At 52.2% G+C, this 20,205-nt stretch overlaps 2 protein-coding genes across 7 annotated transcripts in view; both read left to right on the top strand.

The window, feature by feature from the left end:
• Positions 1–1,003: 1,003 nt before the first annotated feature.
• Positions 1,004–11,414, top strand: FKBP8 (FKBP prolyl isomerase 8). 5 transcript variants are annotated; one of them, XM_036311753.1, is made up of 9 exons: positions 1,004–1,113; positions 3,122–3,432; positions 4,887–5,056; positions 5,201–5,289; positions 5,516–5,736; positions 6,485–6,657; positions 9,578–9,655; positions 10,355–10,486; positions 10,893–10,979. In XM_036311753.1, exons 2-9 carry the CDS (start codon positions 3,147–3,149, stop codon positions 10,977–10,979), a joined length of 1,236 nt encoding a protein of 411 aa, XP_036167646.1. In that variant the 5' UTR covers positions 1,004–1,113; positions 3,122–3,146. The 5 variants fall into 5 exon arrangements, with proteins under 5 accessions (XP_036167646.1, XP_036167647.1, XP_036167645.1 ...); XM_036311754.1 differs by having other exon boundaries at positions 1,088–1,163; XM_036311752.1 differs by lacking the exon at positions 1,004–1,113 and adding an exon at positions 1,598–1,713.
• Positions 11,415–13,508: 2,094 nt separating this feature from the next.
• ELL (elongation factor for RNA polymerase II) overlaps positions 13,509–20,205 on the top strand; it is a 70,162-nt gene continuing 63,465 nt past the window's right edge. The window contains exon 1 of one of the 2 annotated variants that reach the window (XM_036311731.1): positions 13,509–13,785. In XM_036311731.1, the coding sequence (XP_036167624.1) occupies positions 13,561–13,785 (225 nt within the window). In that variant the 5' untranslated portion in view covers positions 13,509–13,560. The remainder of the gene's footprint in view (positions 13,786–20,205) is intronic. The other variant, XM_036311730.1, reaches the window with a different exon arrangement.

The following is a 20,205-nucleotide window of genomic DNA, read 5'->3' as shown; positions in this document are numbered from 1 at the left end:
TAACAAGGGCACATCACAACAATCACAAGTTCCTTTCACCAGGAAGATATGAAGATTGCAACTCTGCACCCAATGACATGGATTCCAAATATCAAGAGTACTAGTATTTGTCTCATAAGGCTAATGTGAGGATTAAATACATGTAGAATATAGAATGTTTGCCTATACCTGTGATACCTGAGTGTCAGCCATTATTCCTGTTATAATTGTTGTTATTAGGTTATATTTGTTTATTTTAGTTTTTCATGTATTAGTATTATTTACTACATTTCCACCAGTCCCTGTGACAGAGTTGGGGCTGGGTGGATGATTCTGCTTTACAGATAAAAACACTGAAGTACAGAAATGGACAGGGCTGGGACTGGCTCAGTGTTTATTTGCTATTCTTTCCATACAGTTTCTCACATATCCCTGCTACCCTCCCACCTCTTCTGGCTGGCCAGCCTGCTTCCTTCCTTCCACAATTATTTTCCCCTCCTTTTGTGTCATGTGCCGTATAGGCCTCAGGGCTAAGATAATGAGAAACTACAGGCCCTTTCCAGACTTTGGGGGTCTTCCAGTCTAGTGGGTGAAGCAGAAGTAAGGCCAAGTGATGGCACAGACAGAAGTCAGTTATGAAGTGGAGGTTCAGCATGCTAGAACAGCCAATCCCGGCACCTGGCCTTGCTTTGGGGAAATCTGGTCGGGTTTCCTGTATGAGGTGACTTCCAAGCTCTGATCTAACAAGTTAGTTACCACCCAAAGCCAGTTACTGTCTCCAGTGTCACCTACTTCCAAAGCCAGTGTCTCACTCATTTATTTAATGATTTGTTAACGGTGCTAGGCATCATTAAAGAAGATGGGACAAAAGAAGCAAAATTCCTCCTAGGAAGGAGCAGATATGGGTGAGGGGGTCAGAAGCAAAAGAACAAGCTAGGAAGGAAAGAAAATAGAGCGAGGAGGAGTAAGTGCCTCCCCCTTTCAAAACAAGATCCATAAAAACCCATCTAATCGAGGCAGCCACCTTCGCCCTGGGAAGTGGACACCTTTATCACCAAATGGCAGAGGGTGCAGGGAGGAGCAACTACCTCCAGCGGCCGTGCTCACTCAGTCGCTCACCTAGACATAACTCCGGTATGCACCAGGCAACCTTTTGGGGATTAAACAGACTACGCAGCGTAGCGGTGTGTGTGTGTGTGTGTGTGTGTGTGTGTGTGTGATGTGTACCCTTAAGCACGTCTTTCCCTGTCAGGGCCTCGGGTCTACATCCATAACTAGGACTTAAGGGTGTGTTTTTGCAGAACTCTTTAAAGAAATATTATTTTCCTCCTAACAGCCCCCAAGGTGAGAGTGCATAGATTGGGGTATTTAACCCCATTTCGCAGATGGACGGTACGAAGCTTACACCGGAGCGGTGAATCGCGCAGGTTGCAAAGCGCTGAATCGCAAATAAACTGGTTCAGAGCCAAGCGCCTCCGCCCCGCCCCCCTCCGGTAGCGCGGCGGCCTCGGCCCCTTTAAGAACGTCTCGCGGAAACAAGCAGGAAGGGGGCGGTGCCTGCGTTCCAGATGGACGTGCGCTTGGGCCAATGGGTGCTGTAGTGGCGGCGGTGGTGGCCAATGGGCACGGTGTGGGCGGGGCCGGGCGTCTGAGCCTAGTTCCCGAGGCGCGGCGGCCGCGGCTGGGGGCGGGGAGGGGGGCGCAGGACCCCAAGAGGGGGTCCCGGAACCGGAGGCACGTGTCCCGGGGCGCTGGCGGGGCCACGCCGGCCGGGAGGGCTGGCCGGGCCCTAGGCCAGTCGGGGACCGGCGCGGCGGGGGCTGCAGCCGAGGGGCGGGGCGAAGGGCCGCGGGGGAGTCGAGCCGGGGTGTGCGGGGGGTCGGAGTGACCGAGGGGGCGCGGCCAGGCGGGGGCAGCGGGGGTCGGGGCCTTGGAGATCCGAGGAGTGTTAGGGGGGCTTTGCTGGCAGAGACGTGCAGAGCCAGGGGCGCTTGAGGGGTTCGCGTGGGGGGGGGTCGAGGACTCAGCCTGGTGGCGTCAAACAAGCCTGGGGCGTTGGGGGCCTGGGTGAGGGGCTGCCGGTGGGCCAGGCCCGCGCAGGGGGTGTTTGGAAGGCGTAGGGTGTTATGGGATCTAGAGGCGGGGGGGGGGGGGGGGCGTCTGGGAACATAGGCATGTTTGCGGGGCGATAGGATGGCTGTGGGGTTAGCTGGCCCAGACTGGGAGCGGTGGTTGGATGGGGGAGGGCGATTTGTGCGGGTATAGGGGATGTGGGGGTAGGAGCTGGGAGGGTCTCGGAAAAGGGGCCCAAGCCCGGCCGGAGCAGGCAGGTGAGGGCTGGGGAGGGATAGAGGATGCTGTGAATTAGAATGACCAGGCTGTACCACCTCCGAGCTTAGGGCCTGGGGGAGGGGGACAGCCTTGATGGCCCAAGGAAGAGGGTGTAGAATGCGGTGAGGATCATCACTCCTTTTTAATAAAGGCCACTTTGAGAGGGTAGTCATGAGGCCTGAGGAGAAGAGAAACGGCTCCCAGGAAGAGTTTGGGTCAAGGTTCAGAGTATGGAAGGAAAAGGCTTGGGTTTCTGGGTGGTGGGAAGTTAGCAGGAGCTCCCTCTAGGAGAAGGGGCAGCTGAAGATGGGGAGCCCTGGTAAAGATTCAATTCTCCTTCTCTTGGGCTCTAAAAATAGTCTCCCCAAGACCTCAGGCATTGCTCACCTGAAAACCACCCAGCATCTTCTCTGGGCATTTAATCAGATAAAGCCCCAGGTTCAAATCCTACCCCTGTACTTGGCTTGCTCTGTGACCTTGGGCAAATAGCTTTGCTCCTTTGGGCCTCAATTTCCTTTTCTGCAAAATGTGGGGGTATGTTTCCTACTTCCCGGGGTGTTTATAAATATTAAATATTATTTAGCTCTAATAATAGTTAACTGTGTTTGAGCCTGATGCTCAGGCTTGATGCTTGGGTCCTTAAATCCTCTGGACAAGCCAGGGCTGTTGCTCTACCCACTGTGAAGATGAGGAAACTGAGGCCTGAAGCCCCTGAGTCACATAGCAAGTGACTCACAGTGTGGAGAATGGATGTACAGGAGGATTTGAGTGGCTGGGTGGGATTCTTATTCCCATCCATTCCCCCCACCAGGGCCAGTTCCCATCCCCCCAGCAGCATGGCATCCTGTGCTGAGCCCTCCACCATGGGCCCTGAGCCTGCGGCCCCACCGCCTGCTGGGGTCCCTCCGCTTGAGGACTTCGAAGTGCTAGACGGGGTGGAAGATACAGAGGGCGAGGAGGAAGAAGAGGAGAACCTGAGTGAGCTGCGACCACTAGAAGACATGGGACAGCCCCCGTTGGAGGAGCCTGAACAGCCAGGGGCCCTGGCCCGAGAGTTCCTGGCTGCCATGGAGCCTGAGCCCGAGCCTGCTCCAGTCCCGGACGAGTGGCTGGACATCCTGGGTAAGGTGCAGGGGTGGCTTGGGTTGACCCACAGGGCCCAGACAGCTGCAGTTCAGGAGTGATCTTGGCCCAAACCTTCTACCCTGAGCTTCATTTCCCCACCTCTGCCATGAAGTAGGTTGGAAGTAAAACGTGGTAACCACGGTGATTGCCAGACACAGGCAGCTGTGTGAGATGTTTCATGTCTATGAAGCCCTTTTATTCTCTCTCTCTCTCTCTCTCACACACACACCAGCTCAGAGAGGCTGAGTCACCCGTCCAGGGTCACACAGCCAGCACAGCACACCAGGCGCCAGCAGCTCCCAGCCTCCACAGCTTCTTTTCTTGGCATTTGTCTCATAAGTACCTACCTGTCCCCTGGAAAATGTGTCCTGAGATCACATAGATCTGGGGACCATCCCAATTTGTTGTTTATTTCTTTGTCTTGTTCACGGTATTCATCAGCATTATAATTGCTCAGAGAAGTCTTTCAAGAGAGGACTTGGGGAATCCACACAAGTGTCCCCATCATGGACCCCATCTCAGCAACATTTCTCTGGAAGCTAGAGAAATGTATTGCTACTAGTACTGATATTTAACATGTTAAATAATGTTAGCACCACACAAATAGGAGTAAGACGTCGTCGTTACTACTACCATTTATACTGACACCAAAGCAATAGTATAAAACAATACTAATATTGATTAAATAGCATTGTTACTAATGTCACCTCCACTGATGATAAAAATGTTACTACTGCTGAAAACAACACCAGGTAATATTGACTGTCCACTGGTTCTGTGCCAGGCCCGTGCAACATTTTACTTTATCCTCACAACAGCCCTGTCATTTAATTCCTACCATACCCATGTTTTACAGACGGGAAAACAGAGTCAGAGAGGTGAGGGCGCTTGCCCAAGGTTACACAGCTTTCTTGGCTATGTTAGAGTCTGGGCAGCTTCTCTCTACTGAGAGTAGGAGCTGCCTTGCTCCTCTTCACAATCAGCTGTGTTCTGAGGTCAGAATTCAGGCTTTTAGACAAGGAAACCAAGGCCTTGAGAGGGGCTGTGATTTGCCCAAAGTTCCCTCGATGAGAGGCAGTGCTTGTGACCCTGTCAGCACATCCACCATGAATACCCCAAAACCTCAAGATACAGGCTTCCCCAGCATCCACTAGATCAGTGGTTCTTAGGCTGGATGCTGGGGCATGTACAAGTTGGGGAGCAGCACACAAATTTGGAACATTATAGAATATTCCAGAATATTCTAAACCACTGGGACACTGAAGCCCAGAGGTGTGGGGTCACCTGCCTAGGAAGTGACAGGGCAGTCTTTCAAAGCTCAGCTTCTGTCCTGGTGTTGGGCCACTCTGGGGATGGGTGGAGTTAGTGGGGGTTGGGGAGGAAGGGGCGTGGAGAGCAGGTGCCCATCTGAGCTGCCCAGTGACAGGCTGCTTGTCCTCGGTCCCCGGCAGGGAATGGGCTGTTGAGGAAGAAGACGCTGGTCCCAGGCCCACCTGGCTCAAGTCGCCCGGCCAAGGGCCAGGTGGTCACAGTGCAACTGCAGACGTCACTGGAGAACGGCACACGGGTGCAGGAGGAGCCAGAACTGGTGTTCACACTGGGTGACTGTGACGTCATCCAGGTGGGAGTGGGTTGGGGTCTGGGCAGGGTGGGGTAGGTTAGAGGTGGAATGGAGGGAGTAATGAAGGTCAAGGTATCGATGGCTAGGTGGGGGGCTCAGGCTGCACCTGGACCCACCTGACCCTCATAACCTTTGCACACCCAGGCCCTGGATCTCAGTGTCCCACTCATGGATGTGGGGGAGACTGCTATGGTCACTGCTGATTCCAAGTACTGCTATGGCCCCCAAGGCAGGTGAGAACCTGCTGCTGCAGGGGTCCCCATTGGGGGAGGGAGGAGGTAGGTGTGTGACTCACCAAGTCATAGCTCAAGGGTGGCAGGAGTTACTTTCCTTATGTTTTAATGAGTAGGGCCAGCTCTAGGACTTGAGGTCTTTTCTGCTCTCAAGCTTGCCCAGTGTGTCTGGGGTGCCGTCATGGTGGCTGCCAGGTCTGAGTGCTCCCCGTGCCCCATCCCCTAGCAGGAGCCCATACATCCCCCCTCATGCTGCCCTGTGCCTGGAGGTGACCCTGAAGACAGCTGTGGATGGACCTGACCTGGAGATGCTCACAGGGCAGGAACGTGTGGCACTGGCCAACCGGAAGCGGGAGTGCGGCAATGCTCACTACCAGCGGGCTGACTTCGTGCTGGCTGCCAACTCCTATGACCTCGCCATCAAGGCCATTACTTCCAGCGCCAAAGGTGACCCCCCGCCACCTCCCCTGTAAAGGTGTCTGTCTGCTAGTGCCAGGAACCTCAAGCCACAGAGGACCTGAGACTCCGAGTGTTGTAGAATATTCCAGAATATGGATAGATTCTCAACTGTCCCTAACCTCTTTAGGCTAGGGTCCACTCCAGCCCTGTGGTAGATCCCAGATCAATGGGATGTCACAGGATGCAGGTATACATGGGGGCATGGGTGACTGCAGATGACATCCCTCTACATGCCTGGGGTTAAGCCTCTGATTTACTTAGGCTCCGTTTTTTGTTTGTTTTTGTTTAATATATTTTATTGATTTTTTTACAGAGAGGAAGGGAGAGGGATAGTTAGAAACATCGATCAGCTGCCTCCTGCGCATCCCCCACTGGGGATGCACCCGAAACCAAGGTACATGCCCTTGACCGGAATCGAATCTGGGACCCTTCAGTCCGCAGGCGGACGCTCTATCCACTGAGCCAAACCGGTTAGGGCTTAGGCTCCGTTTTATAGACTCCTTGGCACTGCCCTGAGGGCGGAGCAGTCTTGGCCTGTGTCGGAGATGGGGAGACTGAAGCCAGGGAGACTTCAGATCCCCCAGGAGTGACTTCCCATGACTGGGACCCCTTTCTACTCTCCTCTAACACCAGGTGCAGAGGGGTGGCCTTGTCCCAGGTCACGTAGTGGGCAGGTGGTTGTGAGGGGCTGGTGGTATGGTAATGGCTGCCATGGTTGAGCACTGTTCCCCCACAGTGGACATGACATTTGAGGAGGAGGAGCAGCTTCTGCAGCTGAAGGTGAAGTGTCTGAACAACCTGGCAGCCTCGCAGCTGAAGCTAGACCACTACCGGGCCGCGCTGCGTTCCTGTAGCCTCGTGCTTGAGCACCAGCCTGACAACATCAAGGCGCTCTTCCGCAAGGGCAAGGTGGGCCATGGGTGGTGGGCCACAGGCCACAGGTGCAGGTGGCAGGCTGGCTCCCTGGACCCAGACCAGTGGGACTGGTTCTGAATCCAGGATTTGAAAAGGGCAGATAGAGAAGCTAAGGCCCACACAGGTGCAGAGGTATGACTTGAGTCACAGCAATTCATTGACTGAGGCCAGACGTGAACCCAAGCCTTAGGCTCCCACACATTTCCCTGTGGCCCAATGGTGACTGCTCATTGCATACAGTCCTCCATGGCTCCCTTCAGAACAAAAGCCGAGTTTTGTTTTTTTTTTTTTAGTATATTTTTTATTGATTTCAGAGAGGAAGGGAGAGGGAGATAGAAACATCAATGATGAGAGAGAATTATTGATCGGCTGCCTCCTGCACACCTCCTACTGGGGGTTGAGCCCGCAACCCAGACACGTGCCCTTGACCGGAATCAAACTTGGGACTCTTCAGTCTGCAGGTTGATGCTCTACCCACTGAGCAAAACTGGCTAGGTCCAAAAGCCGAGTTCTTATTGCAGCCCTTGGGGCTTTGAGCCGTCTGATCTTCCTTCTGCTGGCACCTTCCACCTCACCTCTTGCTTCTCTCCATCCTGTTCAGCCTCATTACCCAATGCCAGGGATCCTCAAACTATGGCTTGCAGGCCACATGCAAATACAAATATTGTATTTGTTCCCGTTTTGTTTTTTTACTTCAAAATAAGATATGTGCAGTGTGCATAGGCATTTGTTCATAGTTTTTTTTTTAAACTATAGTCCAGCCCTCCAACGGTCTGAGGGACAGTGAATTGGCCCCCTGTTTAAAAAGTTTGTGGACCCCTGCCCTATGTCTTTGCACAGGTAATTCCCTCTGCCTGAGACATTCCTACTGCAGGTACCCCCATGGCTGTTCCCTTGCCCTCTTAAGATCTTTGCTCTGATGTCACCTCTTTGGGAAGCCCTCCCTGCTGGCCCCCCCCCCCCCCCCCGCCTGTCTTCATATTTCCCACATTGCCATCAGCACATGGAGGGGGCAAACCTCTTGTCTATCTCCTCTGCTAGGAGGTGGAGATTTCATCTGTCTCACTCACTAAATCTCTAACCCTGCAAAGAGGGCTAGGCACACAGTAGGTGCTGGTGGACCATAGGAGAGAATTTGGCCTGCATGGACTTTACTGTAATTGCTTTTGTCTCCATCTGTTCATTCTCACAGCAACCTTGGATGGGGAAGAACAGGGATTTTTCAGCACCTTTTAGCAGTTAGCTGAGAAAACGGGTGCAAGCAAGCACTGGGCCACCTAGCGTGTTTGTGAGAGACCTGAGCAGACCCTCCCTTCAGGAGGCATTTTTTTAAGCACTTGCTATGTGTAGAGTTTTCCATAGAAATGTGGAGAAGATGATGTTATTCTAATTTTTCAGGGGTTTATAATCCTCTTGGTGGCCATGGGATTGTCTGCTCATGTAGATCACACGTTTAGATTTGCTGGTTGGAGGTGACAAACTCACTCAAACAGATTTGAGCAAAAGGAGGACTTGATTTGTGACACAGTCAAGTCCCTTGTGGCTGGGTTCAGGCAGGGTTGGATCCGGGCATTGGCAATGTTGTGGGAATACTGTGTCTGCTGTGGGGTGCCCTCTCAGGTAGGCTCCTCTCTTGGGAGCAACCAAGATGCTCCCTCTTTTCCCCCAAAAGCTGCAGGCTTGCATCCCTGCCACTTAACAACCAGCTTCCCAGTGGCATTAGCATATTTCAGGCTGGATCTCATTGGCTGGCTTGAGTCACATGCTGGTTCTGAATCATCACTTTGGAAATGTCCAGTTAAGGTGGTGAGGGAGGAGTAGATAAGAGGGTGACCAGGTCTCCTGTACAGGCCAAGACAGACACTCAGGAAAGGAGAAGGTTAGGGGGACAACACTGAATTCAATGGGGGTGCTCTTAGAGCCTGAGGGTTCAGGAGCATAGCATGAGGTAACTGGATCCCTGGGGATAGATTTGGGACTTGTCAGGGTGGTCAGGAGCCTGGTGGAGTAGGGTTTCATGAAAGAAAGCATGGCCTAGGGCAGTGATGGTGAACCTATGACGCGCGTGTCAGAGGTGACACGCGAACTCATTTTTTTGGTTGATTTTTCTTTGTTAAATGGCATTTAAATATATAAAATAAATATCAAAAGTATAAGTCTTTGTTTTACTATGGTTGCAAATATCAAAACATTTCTATATGTGACACGGCACCAGAGTTAAGTTAGGGTTTTTCAAAATGCTGACACGCCGAGCTCAAAAGGTTCGCCATCACTGGCCTAGGGAGATTGGGGCGTGAGATGGACGACAGGGAGGACTGTCCCGAGGACGCCCTGCCCGGCGAAGGGCCGGGAGCCGGGCACCCGAGGGCGGGGTATGGGTGCTGCGGCGTGGAACACGTCAACCCGCGTGAGGGTCTGCCGCGCGTCAGCCATGTGGTCGCGGGCAAGCTGCTTCCCCTGCTTCAGTTTCCCCTCTGCCAGTGGGGCTCCAGAGGCGCGAGCAAGTACAGAGCATCCAGGGTCCCAGTGCCGGTCCGCAAAACAGACAAGATCCCTGCTTTGGGGGCGGAAGGCAGTAGCCAAGAGGCAATCAATTTTTTTATTTTGAAAAAAAATGTCAAACCAACGAGTTGAAGATACACTAAAGGGACGCCCATCTACGGAGACTCAGCAGATGTCACCTTTCCTCTCCCTCTGTGTATGTGTGTACCCCCAACCCCCCGACTCTCCCTGAAGGATGAATTAGCTGCGGTGATAACTCCCACCTAAACACATCAGTACCCATTTCCTAAAAACAAGGGCCTTCTTCTATATGACTGAAATAAAATGGCACGCTCTGGAAATTACTGTCAATGCAAAAAAAAAGAGAGCATGGCCTAGGGCCCAGAGTGATGCCACCTACTTTCTCTCACAGGTGCTGGCCCAGCAAGGGGAGTACAGCGAGGCCATACCCATCCTGAGGGCAGCCCTGAAGCTGGAACCTTCCAACAAGGTGAGAAGAACAGGTGCTTTGGGAACTTGCCCTATGGCTTGTCTGGGAAGTCCCTTCTGTCATCTGCCCTTTGTCCTTTTTAAAAAAATATATTTTTTGTTGATTTTTAGAGAGAGAGGAAGAGTAGAGATAGACACATCAATGAGAGAGAAACATCACTGATGAGCTGCCTCTTGCACACCCCCTTACTGGGGATCAAGCATGCAATCTGAGCATGTCTCCGAACCAAGAATCAAACCGGTGACCTCTTGGTTCCTGGGTCAGTGCTCAATTGCTGAGCCACACCAGCTGGGCCATTTATCATTCTTGCTGTGGCTTTTCCTGTTGTGTTTCTACCTGGGAAGGGGCGGTGGCTGAAGGGCCCCAGCCAGCTTGCTGAGACCCTTATGACCCCTACATAGGCTCATCCTGAACATGGGATCCCAGAAGCCAAGGGTGCTATCAGCGTGGCCAGTGCCAATGTCCCAGCTTTTCTCCCAGAACCTTGTGCTCTGCTCCGACCACGGGCTCCCTAGAGGCATGGAGATGGCAGTCCCCAGTTTGCTGACACCCAGAGAGGGGCAGATGGAACCCTTGTGTTCCAGTGGTCCCAATCCCAGAGTGACCCAGGGCACCAGAAGGGCACAGTGCCAGTGATGGTGGCCACATTGGCTGCTGCTGCCACATGCTCTTAACCCAACCACCACTCACTTCTCCCAGACGATCCACGCGGAGCTCTCGAAGCTAGTGAAAAAGCACGCGGCCCAGCGGAGCACAGAGACCGCCCTGTACCGGAAAATGCTGGGCAACCCCAGCCGGCTGCCTGCTAAGTGTCCTGGCAAGGGTGCCTGGGTGAGCTGGGGCTGGAGGCAGGGAGGCTTCTTGTGGAAGGGCAGAGTAGACTACGTAAAGAGAGTGTCTTCATCTTGCAAACATTGATGTCCTTGTCACCTGGGCTGTGCTGGACCATAGTGGGGACACAGGCCCTAGTCCCATGTGACCTGGGTCAAAGCAGAAGGTGGAACACAACATGTAGGATTTGGGGTGGGGAGTGATGGCTCTTCCAGAGGGGAAGGGGAGGTTTCCCAGAGGAGGTGAAATTTAGCTTGAGTTCTGATGCACATGTAGGAGTTTGCTAGGAGGCAGGAAATGCATGTTTAGGCAGTGCAAGGCCTGTGTGGGTCGTGTTGGTACCTGAGGCCCAAGATAGCAGTCTTGACTGCCCTCCAGCCACCTCCTCCCTCCCCTTTATCTACAGTCCATCCCATGGAAGTGGCTGTTTGGAGCAACTGCTGTTGCCCTGGGGGGCGTGGCTCTCTCTGTGGTCATCGCTGCCAGGAACTGACTGCCAGGTGGCTGCTACCCCTTCTGAGCACCGTGGACCCCACCCCGCGCTCCCTAACTCTCCCAGGCTCCCTGTCCACTACCCTTTCTGGCCTAGCCCCCTCCTCTGGGGCAGGGACAGTGAGGTTTGAGGGTTGCATGGCCCAGTGAGCAGGAGGGACTGAGGCCCTACAGGAGGAAATGAGGCAGGGCCCAGGCCCCATGTCCAGCCGGGAAGGAGGGGGCCCTTATTCCTCCAGACTCAATTCCTATCCTCCCACTCCCCCCTGGGTTAGGTCTCAACAGGGGCCTGCCTCAGTTTCTCCTTCCCAAGGCCTCAGGGCAGCCCTTCCCCCATCCAGTTCCTGTACAATTACCAGCCCCTCCTGCCTAGCCTGCTGCCCTCTATCTAGGCTCCGCCCAACCCCCCAAGTGAAATAAAGCCTCCCATCCTGCATTCCGCCTGCTTTCACTGCCACTTAGGGCTGGGCCAGAGCTGTGGGCGTGGGGAGGATTGGGTCTCTTCTTGGGCCACAGCAGACCTGTGTTACTGGGTACTGGGGTGATGTGATGTGCCTAGAGTGCCCAGGAGTTCACACTCCTATGCCTATTACCTAGTCCTGTCTTATTTCTGTTAACTAAAAACAGGGACCTGGATGGGACCTAATTGGGTGCTTCTTTGAGACCAATAATGGAGGGGTCTGTAGTACAGTGAGCTGACAGCAGCATAGTCAATATTAGGGCTAGAGATTCTACAGTGAGCTTCCTAGGTAGAGGATGTGTCAAGGGGCTACTCCAAAGAGATGTACTGGCTTTCAATTTCTTGGGTGACCTAGTTCTTAGAGACTTTTGGATAATATACCAATGCTTGGTGATTCCTCTATTGTCCCTGGGGTCCTGCTGGGAGGCTCTGGGGTAGTGAGTATAAAGTGGAGAAATGCTTGTTACCAAGCAGTGCAGCCCATGGTTGCAGTGTTGCTAATTCTTTTACTTCTCCAAGCCTCAGTTTTCTCATCTAGCTGATGGGTGCAAACCACTGTATCCATCCCTGAAGGCAGTCATGGATGCCAAGCATTGAGCACAGATCCTCAGCAGTTCATGGTCAAGGGAGTAAATGAATGGTAGTGCTGGCCTAGAACTAACAAGATCACTTGGGCAGGGACATACAGAAGGTCCCTGAACATCACCTTCCTCTCACCTCAAAATCTTCATCCTGTGACTACCATCTGTAATTAAAGGGAGAAAGCAAACTACTCCAGAGCTCTCCACAGGTCAGGAGCCCAGCAGGAGCTTTCCTGGACAAGCTAGCACTTGTCTTCAGCCTTGTTTCCCCATCTGTGCAATGAGAGCTTGATAAAATGGCAGTTTCTATGGACTACAGTCTGGCAGTTCTTTGAAAAGTTAAACAGAATTGCCAAATGACCTAGCAATTTCACTCCTAGGTATAGAAGGGAAAACATCTATCCACACAAAAACTTCTACATGAATGCTCACAGCAGCTCTATTCATAATAGTGAAAAAGTGGAAACAACCCAAATGTCATCAACAGATAATAGATAAACAAAATGGTCAATCCACACAATGGATTATTACCTGGCCATAAAGAGGAATGAAGCACTGATACAGGCTGCAACATGGATGAAGCTCAAAAACAATGCTGAGAGAAGCCTGACACATAAGGTCACATGTATAATTCTATGGATAGGAAATATCCAGACTTAGCAAATCCATAGGTACAGAAAGCAGATTAGTGCTTGCCAGGAGCTGGGGAGCGGGCAGTGGGGAGTGCCTTGGTATGGAGTTTACTTTTTGGGTGATTAAAGTGATAGTGGCTGCACAGAATTGTAAATTGTAAATATACTAAATGCCACTGAATTTTACACTTTAAATGGATTAATTTTGTAACATGTAAAACTTTTTTTAAAAATGGGGGAGCTGGACAACCATGTCAGAGCTCATGGGGATCACTTTGGCAGGGACATACAGAAGGTCCCTGAACTTCACCTTCCTCTCACCTCAAAATTTATCCCTTAAAAGATTTTATCTCTTATCATGAACGAAGTTCACCGGCTCTCCTAATCCCCTTAAAGCCCTAAGGGTAAAGGTGGGAGGTCTAATCCTATCCACTTACCTTACACCCTACCTGTCCAACCCAGCGTTCAACGCGCGCTGGTTTGCATGGCCACGCCCACCCACCCGACCAGCTGCTGGGCCCGCCCTCCACGTGTTTTGCGCAGGCCCCGCCCCCTCCACTTATTAAGACTCATCAGAAGCCAAACAGACCTCATAAATAATACATCACATCAGTGGCTGGTGGGGCGGGACTTCGACGCGCCTGGTTGAGTCAAACTTATGAATAATATATTTATGGACTTATGCGCGTGTCGGGGCGGAGTCTAGGAGCGGAAGTGCGCCCCTGAGGTGGGCCACCCCGCCTTCATAAATATGCAGAAGGTCGGGGCGGTGACTTACGGGCTTCGTGAGGGCTGCAAGGGGCGTGGCCAGCCGCGTCTCATGAATAATGCAGCACGTCGGCCGGCCGTGTGGCGTCGTCGGTAAACTTCGCTGGATCCGAAGAGGGCGTGGGCAGCGCTTCATGAATAATGCAGCACGTCAGCAGGCGGCGGGGCGGGGCGTGGCCGGCGCGCCCGCTCTGGAGCCGGGAAGGGGGGCCGGGTAGCAATGGTCGCAAGATGGCGGCACTGAAGGAGGATCAGAGCTACGGACTGTCGTGCGGGCGGGTGAGCGACAGCAGCAAGGTGTCCGTGTTTCACGTGAAGCTCACCGACAGTGCCCTGAGAGCCTTTGAGACCTACCGCGCCAGCCAGGTGAGCGGTGTGGCCGTCGGGGACGTCGGGGTGCAGGCCGGCCTCGCGTGCCCCTCGCCCGGCGTCCGGGCCTCGGGGCGCGGGGTCCGGAGTTCGGGGTGCTGTTTGTGGATCCATTGGCCGGCAGGGTGCGAGAATCACGTTCCTCCTTGGTCCCGGGAGGCGACACTGGCGATAGGCCCAGGCCGGCGGAGGGGCCGGAACTCGCGCGCCTGACCCAGGGGGGCGTTTGTGTGGCACCTGGAGGCGTCCGGGACCCTTTCCTGTCCACCCAGAACTTACCTGTTCACCTGGGCCGGGGAGAGCGGTGGGGTGGGGTTGCGGCTTCTCCGTCAGAGTCCTCACTAGGATGGGTCAGAGAGGCACCTGTGGGGTCCCGTTCCGTTTGTGTGGGGGCGCCGTCTTCGAGTCTTTCCAGTGAGGCCGCTGGAGTTGGGATCACTCTGGGTTCTTGGGAAGCGAAATTTGGGTAGATATTGATAGTTTTTCTGAAACTACCCCCTCTCCGCTTCCCCTCCCCCAGGTGACCCTGTTTCTTTAGACCTCCTTCCGAGAGTGGAAGTGTTTTGTGGGGAAGAAGCTGTGTATGTGGGCTGGGAGCCGGTGGTGGGCACCTGGGAGGGGGCTCCGGCCGCTGCACCTGGCTGCTGGCTTTGAACTTCTCAGGGGTCCATTTGGGCCCATCTGGGGAAGTTCAAGATGTTTCAGTTCTGCCACCTGGCCTGGGGCAGGGGGTGGGGAAGAGGCTGCTGTGCACTCTCTTTCAGGCCTGACTTCGGGGCACAGCTGGGACTGTGGTCAGACCTGCTTCTTCCCATTTCTGTTTGTGTCATGGCACTCAGTCTGTGTTAGGACAGAAGTGGCAGGTGCCCAGCGGTCAGGTCCTGCGGCGAAGTGGTTTAGGAGCTCCTTGCCTCCTGCCTGGAAAGCGGGGGCTTGTAGTCAGAAGTGGCTGAGGAGGCCCCCGTCGGTGTGAGTGCTTGTGTGTACCAGGGGTGAGGGGGCCTTGGGCGGGTGTGGAGAGAGACTAACTAGGAAGGAATGTGGCTTTCTTCCTGCCCGGGACTTGTTCAGCACCATTAGCTAGACTGGGAATTTCTTCCCCTGTTCTTTCCCAGGTGCCCACCCTTCCCGTGCTTTTTCCCACCTCTCTGGGCAATTTTCTTCCTGTTCTGATGGCTGTTTCCCCTTAATAGATGGGGGAACCTGATCTTTTTTGTAAGAGCGAATTCTCATCTTGTCAGAAAGATCCCTCAAGGTGAGGCTGAGGCACTCCTTTGGGGAGGAGGAGAAGAAGGAGGAGGTAGGGGCACAGTGGTTGGCCTGAGCCTCCCTTCGCTGCAGAATTCCATCCTGAGTGACTTGTCCTGCAGGAAGGCAGACTTCCTAGAGGCAGCTGTGGGAGAGCTCATGAGTCATGTAAATAAGGTGAACTTGGTACCTGGTCACTGTGGGTTAGGAGCCCCGCCTTCCCTGTCATGCTGCCCTTGCTGGATCCATGGGTCCTCCGGAAGGCCAGCCTGTGCATTCACCTCATGCTGTCACGCAGCTATTTTTAATTTAGGGTGTTGGTTACATCCCCTCACTAAAGCTAGATCTTCCTCCTGTGAGGGTGAAGGTAACTGCAGACTCAGGCAGGTTCCACATGGAGCCCAGCTGTGTACGTTAGAGTCGGTCGCTAGGAGGGACTCCCTCAAAGAGCTTCTTCAAGCCATCCTGGCCAACTTGGCTGCCTGGGCTAAAATTCGGGGGACCCAAACCTGTGTTTTTCTCAGAAGCTGTCTGGAAATTTAAGTGACTTGGCAATTTTTGTATTGAATCATACCCATTGGGCAATGTGCTAGACTGGGCTAAAATGAGAGCGACTCAGGTGCTTTTGGTGCTTTTGGGTGCTGGACATGGGGAAGGCGACTTGAAGAACTTGTTTGTGTGACCAGAACAGTGTATTGGTTATTAACAAAACCTTAGGTGCACAGCTTTGTTAATAGTGTCTAGAGTTTCCTGTTCTCTCGTGCTGTGGTTAAATGGTTTGCCAGTGGCAATTTGTGGAGAGGATTTTTGTTTTTACTTTTTAATTGTGAAGAGGCTTGTACAAATTCAGAAGTGGCAGGGGACTGACAGGAACTTCCTGTAATCCTAGCTGTTGGAGCAGCTCCCGTAGAAGTCCCTGAAATTTCTCTCTCCAGCAGGATCTGAACTCTGAGCTGCCTTTGTGCAGACCTAGTGGCCTGCCTGGAATTTGGTGGAGGGTGAAGATGTGGTAATACACACAGCCACCAGCCACCCAGACTTGGGGCTTCATGCAGTTTCTCCTTGAATATAAAAATTCAAGTGAGTCCTGAAGGAGCTACTCCTGTGGATCTCCTTTTTTGCTGTGATGGGTTACTTCTGGGAGAGAAGACTGAGGAAGTGTGGACACAATCCACGGCTGAGGAGCTGGACATTCACAAGTGACCAAGGCATGCCCCTAGTGCAGGGGTGGGCAAACTTTTTGACTCGAGGGTCACAATGGGTTCTTAAACTGGACCGGAGGGCCGGAACAAAAGCATGGATGGAGTGTTTGTGTGAACTAATATAAATTCAAAGTAAACATCATTACATAAAAGGGTACAGTCTTTTTTTTTTTTTTTAGTTTTATTCATTTCAAACGGGCCGGATACGGCCCGCGGGCCGTAGTTTGCCCACGGCTGCCCTAGTGCCAGGAGCTGACATTCTAGAGCAGTGGTTCTCAACCTTGGCTGCACATTAGAATCACCTGGGAATCTTTTTAAAATCCTGATTTCTGGGCCTCATCCTCCAAAAATTCTGTTTCTTTGTTATGGAGTGAGGACACAAATTAGTAACAAAGAAACAATTTCCAGAGGATGAGGCCCAGAAATCAGGATTTTAAAAAGATTCCCAGGTGATTCTAATGTGCAGCCAAGGTTGAGAACCACTGTTCTAGAGGCAAGAGACATAATGAACAGGGTAGCACAGAAATCAACACGAAGAACTTGTTAGTGGTCAGTGTCAGGAAGGAAGTAAAATGGGGCAACATGATGGCATAGGGACAGGTGATGTGAAAAGGTGGTGATTGAGAGTGGAGCTTCTAGGAGATGCCACAGCTGAGGTCTGCTGGGTGAGGGGTCCAGGAAAACTAGGTGCACAGGCCTTGAGACGTAAGGGGCTGGGGAGGTCATGGGGGGCCCGGGGGCAGTAAGCTGTAGAAGGTGGCTGCAGGACTTTGTCTTCGGGAAGGGGAAGTACAGGAGGCCTGCAGTGAATACTCCTGGACTGTTCTGGAGCTGTGCCGGGTGCTGCTCGCTGCTGCTCAGGGAGCGGCTGCGTGGATGTCAGCCCGGCACCAGTGGCAGGAGGAGCCTTAATTTAGCTTCTGTTCCCCTCCCACAGTAAAGCTCTGGGAGGCAGGCTTGGCTCCCCTTTCTGGGGGGTGCCCCACTGGCCCTATCAGGGGAGCTTCTTGCTAGCCTTGTCTGCTTTACAGATGGCCCACCTTTAGGACTAGGTGGCACTGCCCCTCCTGGTTGTGGGCCAGGCCCCTGTAAACCACTTTGTTCTTCACAACAGTGGCAGAAGGGCTGGCTTCCTGTTCCCACTGTGCTTTGGGGGCAGTTGGGCTCTGGGAAGCATTGTTGCATGCCCGAGGTCACTTAGACTGTCCTCATTGGCCCAGGTTCCCACGCAAGTTGGGAGGGATCTTGAGCCACTGGGACACAGCTATGAAAGGGAGTCCCATGGTGGTCTAGAGTCCTAGTTAAAATGCCAGTGTTTCAGGCTCCTGTGAGTGTTGGTAACATGAGTGGCCCTGCAAATGCCTGGGGTTGCTGTCTGGGTCTGTCTTGTGCCCCCTCCCCCAAGAAAGTCTGAAGATGAAAGTAACCTGTCCCAAGCTGTACACATTACTTCCTCTGGTCCCATCAGCCCTTTGGTGGAGTGGTGAAGAAATGGGTGGAGACTCTGGGAGGTGGAGTCCCTGGAAGGAATCTCCCAAAGGCGGAATCAGAATACCCCCTCTGAAGGGTTGTGCTGGGTCCTGTGGGCGGGGAGCCATGAGGGTTCAGTTTGCTTGTGTGTTTCAAGGTGGGCACTGGATGGTTTTGGGTGGAGTGAGTCCCTCTCAGAATGCTTATGTCTCATAGATGCTGAAGAGGGGGAGCGTTCTGGGCACCGGGTGAGTGCTGGTGGTTTCTGCTGGAAGCAGTAAGGCTCTGTGAGGAGCCAGCCTGCCTGCTGTCACAACCCTTGACTAGCCTTCCAACTGCATGCAGATCTCCAAGGGGATTGTGTGTAAACAGCAGGCTGCTCTCTGAAACCCACCCTCTGTTGACTCATCTTCAAGGCCAGAGTTCATAACCCTTGAGGCAGTTTTGACATCACTCCAGGATTGTGACATCCCTGATGAATTCTTGAAAAACAAGGCCACTTCTCTCTGTGTGCGTGGCTCTGGGCTGGAGCGGACCCTGTTTGGGGAATCCGCTTCTCTGTGGCAGGAGCCCTGTCCCTTCGGCCTGGCAAGGCGCAGCTGGCAATCCATTCTGTGCCTTCGGGGTTTGGCCTCCCCTGTCCTTGGTTTTTAGGGCCTCACTCCCCACTCTCTCTGCCTTTATCACTTTCTTCTTGGTTTGAGCTGCACAGCCAGAAGATCTCATCTCCAGTGATATGTGGCTGCTCTGCGGTCACCCCAGAGCACAAAGGAACACTTTTTAAAAATATATATACTTTTTAAAAAAATTGATTTCAGAGAGGAAAGGAGAGGGGGAGAGAGAGAGAAACATCAATGATGAGAGAGAATCATTGATCGGGTGCCTCCTGGATCGGATTGTGCACAATCCCTACAGTGGGGAGTGAGTCCGCAACCGGGCATGTATCCTGACCTAGAATCTGGGAATCGAACCATGACCTCCTGGTTCATAGGTCGACACTCAACCACTGAGCCATGCCAGCTGAGTACAAAGGAACGCTTTTGAGAATAACCGGTCCCCCCCAAACAAGTGAGTGATATGGACAGCCATGTCTTGTGGTTGTTTTGTCACTTCACATTTTAATAAAGAAGCTGGTGTCCACATTAACTGTTCAGTGGGGAGCTCTCCTGTCCCCACACCAAGTAGCTGCATGGAGTCTGAGGCTAATTATATTCTTGGGCCTGGTCCCTCCAGGCCCTGGCTGAGTCACCTGGTCAGGGGACTCTGGAAAGGGAGTCCCACATGTTTGTGAAGTTCATGGGTTCACCAAACCCCTGTTTAAAAGTGACACATGTAGAAAGTTGATTTTTAAAAAATAGATTTGAGAGAGAGAGAGAGAGAGGGAGGGAGGGAAAGGAAAGGAAAAAGGGAGGAGAGTGGAGAGAGAGAGAGACACCAATATGGTGTTCCACTTATTTATGTACTAGGTGTACCGTTTAATAATGGCAGATTATGTAATCAAAGAAAACATGATAATTTCAAGAGAAACATCAAAAGTGCTTTATTCAAAGTAATGTCCATTGCTAGCTACACATTTCCCCCATCTTTCAGGTAATTTGTGGATACCATCCCAATAGAACTTTTCTTGTTTTGATGCAAACCATTCCGAGACTCAATTTTTCACTTCTTACGTTTTGAAGTGCTGCTCAGAAAGCGCATGTGCCATTGATTGGATCAAGTGGTCATCTGAAGGAGCAAGATCTGGTGAAAAGGGGGTGGGGGGGTGGGTGGGTTAATACTTCCCAGGCAAGATCCTTTAACGTGTCTTTAATTGGTTTTAAAGTGTGTGATGGTTCGTCATCATGAAGCAAAATTACTTTGCCGTGTCTTCTGGCACATTCTGGTTGTTTCACGATCAAAGCGTGGTTCACATTGATTATTTGTTGTCGGTAGCGATCAGTATTAACGGTTTCACCTGATTTTAGAAGCTCATAATACACCACACCTTCCTGATCCCACCAAACACAGAGCATTGTCTTCTTTCTGAAGCGATTTGGCCTTGCAGTCGATGTTGATGGTTGACTTGGATCAACCCATGATTTTGTGCATTTGGGATTCTCAAAATAAATCCACTTTTCATCACCAGTCACAATTCGATGTAAAAAAGACTTTCTTTCGTGCAGTTGAAGCAACATTTTACTGATGACTTTTCTGTTTTCCATTTGTCTTTCGTTCAATTGATGTGGCACCCATTTTCCTTCCTTTAACCCCTAGAGTGCCGGGGAGCGCTATCGGCAATTTTTTTTTTCTATTAGTGTTTTATAATACAATCAGCAAACAATATATGTCAAAGATGAAAACAAATGTAGTAAAGGTTTCCTTAAGTTTTTGAATATGTAACTTCATTTACTTGCGATTCATAATTTTTTTTCTAAACTGCTGTAAAATCAGCAAAAATGCCTTGGCAATTTTTAGCATAGTTCCTAGGACATTGGTTGTCACTCAGGGGGTTAAAGTC

The sequence above is a fragment of the Myotis myotis genome, unplaced genomic scaffold (assembly GCF_014108235.1).
Source record: "Myotis myotis isolate mMyoMyo1 unplaced genomic scaffold, mMyoMyo1.p scaffold_m19_p_6, whole genome shotgun sequence".
Lineage (NCBI taxonomy): Eukaryota > Metazoa > Chordata > Mammalia > Chiroptera > Vespertilionidae > Myotis > Myotis myotis.
The sequence above is the reverse complement of the archived record's forward strand: the minus strand, read 5'-3'. Positions and strand labels throughout refer to the sequence as shown.